A 9,521-nucleotide genomic window follows, 5' to 3' on the forward strand; every position below is an offset into this window, starting at 1 on the left:
ACAACGTTCGTTCTTGCCTCAGAATGTGAATCCTTCAAATGTTGATGGAATTTGTTTGTGAACAGTTTCATCATCAACATCTCTCGTTTTTCGTATTCGTGAACGGATGTGTGTTTGCACAGACGTGCGACAAAAAGGTGGCTCCGGCGATCGATCAGAACGCTGCGTAGCGTTTTCGTGGCTATTTAGATCATTGCGTGGGCTACACGAAAGTTAGTGTAAATCGAATCGCAGACGTGTCGTGCTGATTTAGCTAGTCGCCGAATACTAATACCCAGTTCCGACACCATGAAGCTACTCGCCATCGTCGTGATTGCTCTTAGCCTGCTTTCAGTGGCATTTGCGCAGACTGCCCGTACCACGTGCACGCCACAAACGCGAAAAGTACGCACGACGACGACAACGGTGGCTCCGTAATCGGCAGGAGGTGATCCTTTTCCGAGAATAGGACAAAGTTATAAACATAAGGCAGAATGGTTCCACAGAAAATGCAAATAAAATGAAACAATGAAAACGGGGATCTAATTATGCGTACGTTCAGACCTATTTAATTGCTTTTTTTATGGATGACATTATTAAACATGTTTTTTTTTATCAATTTTATTAGTTCTTTTCTGCGTAGTCAAATATCAACCTCAGCAGGTTAACTTGTATAGATGTATTACGAGCTTCTGAACTTCTTTGGAGTCTTTAAACAAAACGTACAATCCATCAATCGATTTAATTTTTTTAAGCAATGGATAAAAGCTAAAGCTGGTCTCCCATTAAGCAAAACTTTTCATCTAACCATGTAAAATAAAACACCTTCGGGATTTGTTACAACGAATAACATTTGATCTAACAAAACCCAACAGCTGGGGTTATCTAATACCTGCTAGTGCATTTCGCTCGTTTGAAGATGCTACTTTTTGTTTTGCATTGTAAATTTATATCGACATCGGTATATTTAATGGATGTATTTTTTTTGCGATTTGTTAATGCGCTTGATGTAACTGGTCGTTTTAAATTACACTTCTTCTCGTATAAAAAAATGTAGTACTGTACGTCATGACTGTCATAAACATTCTGTCAAAAACGTTGACACCCCTCGAAAGGTTTACCAAGGTTTTCTACAGGAAAGTTGAGAAACCTGGTCAAGGGTTTTAAACGAAACGATTCTTGAATTAATTCTTGCTTCGAGACAGTCAGAAAAATGTCTGCTGTCAAGTGAGAGTAGACTGTTTTCTGGATTGCGAGAATTATCGTCGTTTGCTCTGGCCTTTTCCATTTCTTCCAAGTTCAATGAAGTTGTAGTTCGGCAGGCAAAGCATAGGTACCGTTAGTTGAAGCTGAAAAGGGTAGGCTTTTTCGTTTCTTTACTTTTTCGCTGGCGAAGTGTGAATCGATGCGTTTGCAGTGAAGGAAGTGCGCGGAGAACAAAGTGATTCCCCAAATCATCCTAGTAATCCAACCAATCCTAGTAATCGTCGACGTCGTCGGAGGTGCTGTCGGTGTTGGTGTTCGGCAGGTATACTACTGAACTGGCTGCTCAATCATGTGCTACTGCTAGTGGTACCTATCTGTACCTCTTTGTGTGCATACAAATTAGTTGTGAAACGGTAGCATCGCAATAGACCCATTCAGTGCGACGTACAGCAGCAGCTGACAAGCATTGTGCGCCCGTTGTCTTCTTGAAGCTCTATCGATTCTCTTCGTGTTTTGTTGCTCCATCGATCTTCTTCGCGTGCTCGCATGGACTTCACAAATAGCTGTCATTCACCTTTTTCTCGCGCTGGGGAAACACATCGGCTCGAGGAGTTTAGTGTGCCGTGGGGAGAAATATTTTTCGGGTCCAAAGTTGTCGTGAGGAACACAGGCAAGTTTAGCAACAAACGTTTCAGTACGATTTCCTTGATTGGTGGTAGAAATAAAAAAGGGGGCTAATGTTGTAATTCAACTTTACCAAAGCAACATAGTAGACTGCCGCAAAGCAACAAAGAAAAAAAAAATGCGAAAACGAGTGCGAAACAGATGGAGTAAATGAGATAGCATTGCTTATGGACGTAATATGCCCACCATGAGGGACGTTAAACGTGAAAACTACAAGTTCACAGGCAAATCAGCATAAACCCAAGCAACATTTAAAGCGTGGACTGGCCATCCGTGGTGCGTACAACGAGGCGCGTACGAGGTAGCGGAAGAGAACCAATGCGGAACGAAACGCAGTGTCATGACAATCGCGTGAAATCTTTTAAAAATCTCCCCCTGCTGGTATCGGGTGAAGGGTTCGACCGTCTGTGCCATGAGACCCATTAGAGGTGTGTTAGATAAACAACGCGGGTGGTGTATTTTTCCATTGTAAATGCTCGGTCTGAACTGACCCCGTCAAAGGCATCCTTTCCGCGACCAGCAGTCGATATTTTCATGTCTCTCTTGGAATTGGTTGTATTTACTCCCGTGCTCTTCTACGTTGTCTCACTTTTTCACAACCTCCGTCAATCTATTCCGCTTTCTAATGGTCTTGAGACTCGCGCCTAGACTAATTGTCTGGTTCTATCGTCTTGTGACAGTCAATGTGTGTCTTCTGTGTACAAAAACAGTACGGCATGATCACAGCCTCCTCAAGTGAGGATGGTTTCTGGTGCCGAAGTCAAAGTCATTGTCAGAAGAGCATGTGCCCCCCATGCAACGGTAGTGAGTTGTACTCTCGAGCAATCTACATTCATTGGGAAATCCTTTATCCTGAACGTAAAACCAATAGCGACAAAGATTGGCGTACATTGAATCTACCGAAATCCATTGAAAAACGATTAGATTATAACATTTTCCATCTTTGTGTTTTTTTATTACATCGTTGATTAGAATCGTAGTAGGTGTACATACGAAGCGGAAAACTGATGTGATCTCAACACCCGGCATTTATTGGAAAGGAGGTGTTGGAAAAAACGGAACACTGAAAGATACGAACATAGCAGCATTCGAAACAGCACGCTATCACAGTAGCGGAAGTCTTCTTTCTTTCTTGGACACATCGCAGTCTCCCGAGTCCCTCGTCGTGGCCCGCAGCGTTACCGAGTAGTCTACGTACACAAGATGTCCGAGAGCAGGGACGAAATACTTGCCGACTTTCAGGTAAATGTTCTGAGCTTTTTGGGGGCAGGAAAAAAGGAGAAACTTTTGGCTCGGGAACCCGAGAGTACGGTTTTGTTCTGCGGCAAAACTGCTGCTGTCATCCCTCTTTGTGTCGGTTTGTCGATTTCGTAAACTGTGTCACTTCCTTAAGACGACGTAGGGTGACGCAGCTGTTTTTATTTTTAAAAAGTAAACCCTCTGACTAACCTTCCTTTCCTTCAACTTAAGACCGGTAACTGAATTTCTCTCGTTTGTCTTCTTACAGAACATAACGGCCATAGAAGATGTAGCCGAAGCGATTCAACATCTAGAAGAGTGCAATTGGAATTTGGAGGTAGATAAAACAATGAGATTTTTGTAACGTTGCATTTCAATTAACAAATTGCCATTTTTTTCGCAGTCTGCCATACAGCGCGTCCTACCACAGGATGTAGAAGGATTGCCAGAGCCGGTTTTGTCGTTTGCGGACCAGCACGGGTTTGCATCGCGAGCCAGTGGCACTAGTGGCGCTTCTGCTGGCGGCTCCAGTGCCTCTGGGATGTTGAACAACGTCCTGGACCACTTTGGCGGTGGCTCGACCGGTGGGGAGGAGTTGATGACAAACCCTTCGTCGCCGGTTAAATCATACGTGGCAGCTCCCGGCAACAATGCTGACACGGGCATGAAGGATGTTAGTGGCGGATGGTATAACATTGGAGATGATGCTGGTAAGAGAAGTGAAAAATCAAATCAACAAAGCAACCCTTTTTCATCCAAGTAGTGACTTTCTCTAATATGAAGATTATCTTTGTTTTTTTTTTGTAAGGTCCATCTACATCAAGGTCCACCAGCAGTAACGATTTTCGAGCCGCTCTCAATCATCTAGACACGAAGCCGTATGATCTGCTGTTCAACGTGCACTTCAAGAATGTACTGCATCAAATAAGCATCTCGAACCATGCAACGATCGGTGATCTGAAAGCAAAGATTTGCAACAAGACGAAAGTCCCAGTTTGCCGACAAGCACTGAAAGGTTGGGAGCCAGGCAAGCAAAAGGAAACGGCTAACCTGTCCACACCACTGAAAGCCCTCAGCATCGACGGTAGCAAGGAGTTTCATCTGGTGCTGACCGATCTTACCGACGAGGGATGTGTAGACGACGCAGGGTAAGTTTAAGCGGTACGTTTGAAAATGGGTTCCATCATAATCGATTGTTTTCTACTTATCTGCCCAACACCAGCATGGACGTTTTACCGCACCTTAATCAGCAATCCTACACGCTGCATATTCACATCGAGCCGCAAAACCAGATGCTGAAGCTCAATTTTCCCGCCCAGCAGGACATCCTCCACATCAAGAATTCGATTCACGACATCACCAGTATACCGGTGCGCCACCAGGTGTGGTACGGGTGGCCGAGCAACGTGACAAACCAAACTACGCTCGCTGAGTCCGGCATCGGTATCGATCACAATTTGCTCCTAAAGTGGGACCAGAGCGCGGTCAAAGTGACCAACATTAACAACAACAGCAGCAGCAACAGCAACAACAACAGCGGCAACCTTTGCAATACCCACAGTCACCTGCTGAATGCGCTCAGTAGTAGTGCCGGCACGAGTACGAACAACAGCCACAGCAGCAGCAGCAGTAGCAGCAGGGGCGCTGGGGCCAATTTATTCAACGTTGGGTAAGAGCGGAGTTTGTATGTGGTATGCGGTACTCATTTCCACTGATTTCCCATTTCCGGTGTTGCTATATTCATTCTAGCAACGACAACCTACCGATCATTCCAATCGACTCGGAAAGTAGCGGGGAAGAGTTCGAGGATGCGTCGGATTTCAACAACGACGACGACATCTTCACCGAGACGCCGATCATTAACCAGCAAAAGCGTTTAAGTAGGTTACATCGGGACCAGCACCCCCTGATTTTTTTCTGGGCCTTCTCTCCGTGAAAAGCTTCTCACGACACTTTTTATTTTTGTATTGTACCTCAGTACCCGATAACACAGATGACGAGGCGATCGGAAGTATACAGTTTGTGGAAAATTTCATCGAACGGTATGGGCCGCTGCATCCGATGTTTTTCCAGGGTAACCTGGAGGACGCCTTAAAGGAGGCCTGCCATCGACCGTCGGCACGTGATGTGAGTTTTATCTGTTTTGTTTGGTAGTCCGTCACTGGGAATCACTTGTTTGATTGTGTACCTTTTTATTGCAGCGTAAACTATTGGCAATTTATCTGCACCATGACGGTAGCGTGCTAACGAACGTGTTCTGTGGTCAGCTGTTGGCCTGCGAAAGCATTATACAGATCCTGCTGGAGCATTTCGTTCTTTACGGGTGGGATTTGACGTTCGAGAGCAATAAGAATATGTAAGTCCCATCCCGGTGTGCACGTGGTGTAATTTAATGAATTATTGTGGAACCGATGTGATTTTTTTCCCGATCCCCATAGGTTTTTGTCGTCTATATCGGCCTGCGTGGGAATGACAGCGTCGATAACAGTGCGCAACATCGCGACGGACCGTTTGCCGGCAATACTTGTGATATCGAAAAACCGCAGCCAATGTGAAGTGTTCCAGGTGATTTATGGTAAGTGCTGGGTGGGGAGCTCATGTAAACGACGAGAAACGAGAGAATTTAACACACAAAAAATTAAATAATGTCTCCGTGCAGGTAATGTCGGTGTGGATGATCTGCTGTCGAAGCTCATGGAGGCGTCGGATATGTATTGCGAGCAGCTAAAGATTGAGCTACGCGAGGAAAACGAGCGGATGGCAAGGGAGCAGGTTAAGCTCGAGCAGGATGCCGCTTACCGTGAAAGTCTGGAGGCGGACCGGGCAAAGCAGGAAGCCAAGCGCCAGAAGGAGATGATGGTGCAGTCCGAGCGACGCCGGCTCGAATCGGAGCGAGCAGAAAATGAAGCAAAAAGGGAGCTGATACGGGCACAGGCGCGTAGCACCGTACCGGATGAGCCGCAGCAGGATGGCGGCGAAAGCATCACCAAGATACGGGTGCGAACACCGTCCGGTGAGATGCTCGAGCGCAAGTTCTACATCGAAACGCCTCTGCAGCTGCTATTAAATTATATCACGGCCGAGGGATACCTCACTAACGAATTTAAGGTGATCTCAAGCTGGCCTAGAAGAGACGTAAGTAGCAGAACGCCAACCCTAACCCTGATCTCGATCTCGAACTAACAAATGGTCATTTATATAATTTGCTCTTTCAGTTAACAACGTTAGACATGGATAGCACGCTTAAAGAACTGAAACTGTTCCCACAGGAAACACTGATCCTCGAGGAACGATGATTGAACCCCTCATCAGTTCAACCAAGATGCCGTCGTACTGCTGGGTGGGAAGTGGGAAAGTGCATGAGTTGAAAAGAAGTCTTTTCCGATTCATTGATCTGTTCTTTTTTTTGCTGTTCACAATTAGTTCCTTCGATGCTATTTTGTTGGTTCTTATCTACATCTGTTCCCGCATTTGATTTTTTTTTGCGAAAATAGTCTTTAACAAACAAATCTCACTATTTTCTTCCTTCTGCCCGAATGATCGACGGTGGATCGAACTGTGTTTTGAGTAAGACCGAACGGAACGACGGTGTAGATCATTGTACGGTAGATCGGATATGCTAATCATGTGGTTTATGTTTGTGCTATGATAAGGTTAAATTCGATAGATTCCGCTCGTTCCTATGTACCACCAACCACAATCACCCTCAAAGAGCACAGATAATGTCCAGAAGGATATCGCCACTACGGATAGGAGTTTCGAACGGTAATAAACAGTTGCACTACGAAGGTAATTCTAGCAGTAAACGTGGGTGCCAGCGGGGCCGCCAAGATAGAACTCGAACAAAACCAATAGAATCAGATGCCCCGTATAAACATAATACTTGGTAAAGATATAGGATTGTAGATCATTTTAAGCGATAGATTATTACTTCTCTTCTACTATTCTCCCCCTTTTTATACGCTTCTCGGGGGCAATCGAAGATTTTTGCACCGTGATGCTTTGATTTCCTTTGATTTTCGTGTGGTATTTCCGTTCCTTACTTGAAGGCGTAGCTGTATAAGCGTGTGTGAATGTTATCGTTCAATCTTGCTCCCCCTCCCCCCCCCCCCCCTCGTCCCTCCTCCTACTAATCCCACGCCTGAACACCCGACTGTCGGTTGGGAGGTGGTGTCGTCATGTTTATCAATAAATTCGCATAACTCATTTCATTTGTACTAAACAGGAGAGTTAGCGCGCAGCAACGCCGCGACAAGGGTGGTATAACGTAGTAATATAGTGAGTAAATGTATGGTTTGGGATTTTGTTACATTCTCGCCGCCAAACATGAGGCACCATCCCATCCAAGCAATTTAAGCAGTTAGTAAGTGGAAGGTATACTGACTGCTGTACGATTGTCCTGCGGAATTTTAAAGTGAAAACAAACATGAATCCAAAGGCACATGAAACAAAGAATGGTTAACATCTGCCGAAAAAATCACACGGGCTTTTTAATGCAATCTTTTGATGACATTCCTATGCTACTAAAATACGATGGTTTCAGATTTTAAACGACGTGAGACTTGATCCAAGATCGACGATTCTCCTTCTCTTTCCAGCTGCTCTCTCGCTGCTCTCATTGACCAGAGTGGCATACACCAAACATATGTTTACGTTGTTGTTTTTGTTTTCTTCGTCGGCATTAAAAGATTGCTGGGTTTGTTGAAATATTCGCTAATTGCAATGTGAAGCGATTATCCATGACATGCCTAGTTCTGCAATTTGTATCGTACATTTCTCATTCCAACAAGCGCGGCTGTGCACCACATATTTTTCAACATAAACATTTAACGGTTCTTTGTTCCCGCAGTCGCGTCGAGTACCGTAAAGACCCATTCTCTCATCGCCAAACAGGTTCACGGTTTTCTCATCGAATGCGGCTCTACCATGAACAGTCGAGATTAGCTGGTCGTCTCAAAGGCGATTGCCGCAGGGTGACCTAAATGTCAAAGACTATTTCGGACCAAGATGCTGTGAGCACAGGTATCAATTTATTCGTTTAAAAAATGGTGCTGTTGCGAAACTCCTTTGGTTTGAATTTATTCATTTAACATCGACAAATTCAGCCATTACACTGACAACATCTTGAGACGATTTGTCAAAATGCATGGTGTATAATGCCACCAGGACACTTGACTGTCTTTGGGCCACAAATCAAACTGAGAGTGAGAGAGAGGATGAGAGATCAGGTGGATTGGCGAGCAGAGTTCTCTCTCCAAAATTGCATGCCCGCTCCGCTCTCCCTTTAACTCGCTGGATCAGTAGGCGCTGGAGATTGCGTTGCTGGTCACTAGTTCGCTGAACGCGCGAGTCGACGGTACACGGTCTTTTCTTTTTTCTCGGTGGTGGGTCGCCAAAAACGGCATCAGCGGCGCAGACGACCAGACGACGGGTTAAACGAAACGACGGCGGTCGATATACCGGAAGGCGGATCGCGGTAGTCAAAAAACAAAACCAAAATAACCGGGCAGGCCATCGTGTTCCAAGTGGAATCCGGGAGAGAGGAAAACAAACGAAAGAAGGAAAAAAGTTCACAACAGCAAGTGACAGTGACTACAACGCCGACGGCGACGCAGTGACGGTGGTGCAAGAGGAAAAGTAAACATTAGGGAAAATCGGGCAGCTTTTCTATCGCGAATCTCACTCCTCCGAGGCAGTTCCAGAAGTTCCAAAGTAGCTAGAAAGGATTTGCAGTAGAGTTTCTTGGAGAAAGCAAGGCGCTGCTTTTTAGCTTTACGAGTGTGTTGTTGTTGTTGCTCCAGTCAAGTGCATTTGAAACGCGAGAAAGCGTGCGTCGTAGTTTGGTCCAGTGTTCGATCAGGTGCAGTAGCAAAGCAGGCGAAACATTCCCAGAGAAAACGCATATAAAAGAAAGGGGAAATCATCTTGGCGTGCATTGGAATCGCAGTGAATCGCCCTTTTCGAGGTTCGATCTTGTGTTTTGGTGAAGGCGGTGGAGTTGCAACAAGAAAAGGCTCCAAGGAGGTGGACTACGATTCGCTCCAGGTGATTGTTCCTGTAAGTGACATTCCCTACGAACGGGTTTGCATTCTATTTGTGCATCGGGTTATTCTGTCGATGGGGACGTTTTGTTTCTATATTGCAATTCACATTGCTTGCAGGAAAAATGAACATTGTCTGCCAATTATTGCATATAATCTTCCAAGTGTCGTTTCTCTTGTTTTACTCCTAACAATCTATTCGTATCCTCGTTGGATGATTGTGCTTCACTGGTGTCTATTAGAACTTTACCTCCATCATTTTTATTTACTAACGATTTTTTTAACATTAGTTCCCCCCAGCCGGAGTTCATTGCGGGCCATCACGGCATCTTGTTTGGCACGCTATATGGAGGCTCCACACGGCACACGGCC

At 45.3% G+C, this 9,521-nt stretch overlaps 1 protein-coding gene across 1 annotated transcript; it reads left to right on the forward strand.

Moving 5' to 3' along the window:
- The first annotated feature begins 1,453 nt into the window (after window positions 1-1,453).
- On the forward strand, window positions 1,454-7,482 carry LOC131266336 (FAS-associated factor 1). Its single transcript, XM_058268810.1, has 12 exons — window positions 1,454-1,507; window positions 2,842-3,111; window positions 3,377-3,445; window positions 3,512-3,818; window positions 3,917-4,256; window positions 4,331-4,777; window positions 4,858-4,988; window positions 5,087-5,235; window positions 5,310-5,464; window positions 5,547-5,683; window positions 5,768-6,243; window positions 6,324-7,482. The coding sequence occupies exons 2-12, from the start codon at window positions 3,073-3,075 to the stop codon at window positions 6,402-6,404; spliced, it is 2,331 nt and encodes a 776-aa protein (XP_058124793.1). The 5' UTR covers window positions 1,454-1,507; window positions 2,842-3,072; the 3' UTR covers window positions 6,405-7,482.
- Window positions 7,483-9,521: the final 2,039 nt, after the last annotated feature.

The sequence above is a fragment of the Anopheles coustani genome, chromosome 2 (genome assembly GCF_943734705.1).
Source record: "Anopheles coustani chromosome 2, idAnoCousDA_361_x.2, whole genome shotgun sequence".
In the NCBI taxonomy this organism is placed as follows: Eukaryota; Metazoa; Arthropoda; class Insecta; order Diptera; family Culicidae; genus Anopheles; species Anopheles coustani.

What these genes read in the sequence shown, in the direction of transcription:
- LOC131266336 (XM_058268810.1), top strand. Translation starts at nt 3,073, where the DNA reads ATGTCCGAGAGCAGGGACGAAATACTTGCCGACTTTCAG. An exon ending in TAACCAGCAAAAGCGTTTAA is followed by an intron (nt 4,989 to 5,086) that starts GTAGGTTACATC and finishes ATTGTACCTCAG; the next exon opens with TACCCGATAACACAGATGAC. An exon ending in AGTGTTCCAGGTGATTTATG is followed by an intron (nt 5,684 to 5,767) that starts GTAAGTGCTGGG and finishes GTCTCCGTGCAG; the next exon opens with GTAATGTCGGTGTGGATGAT.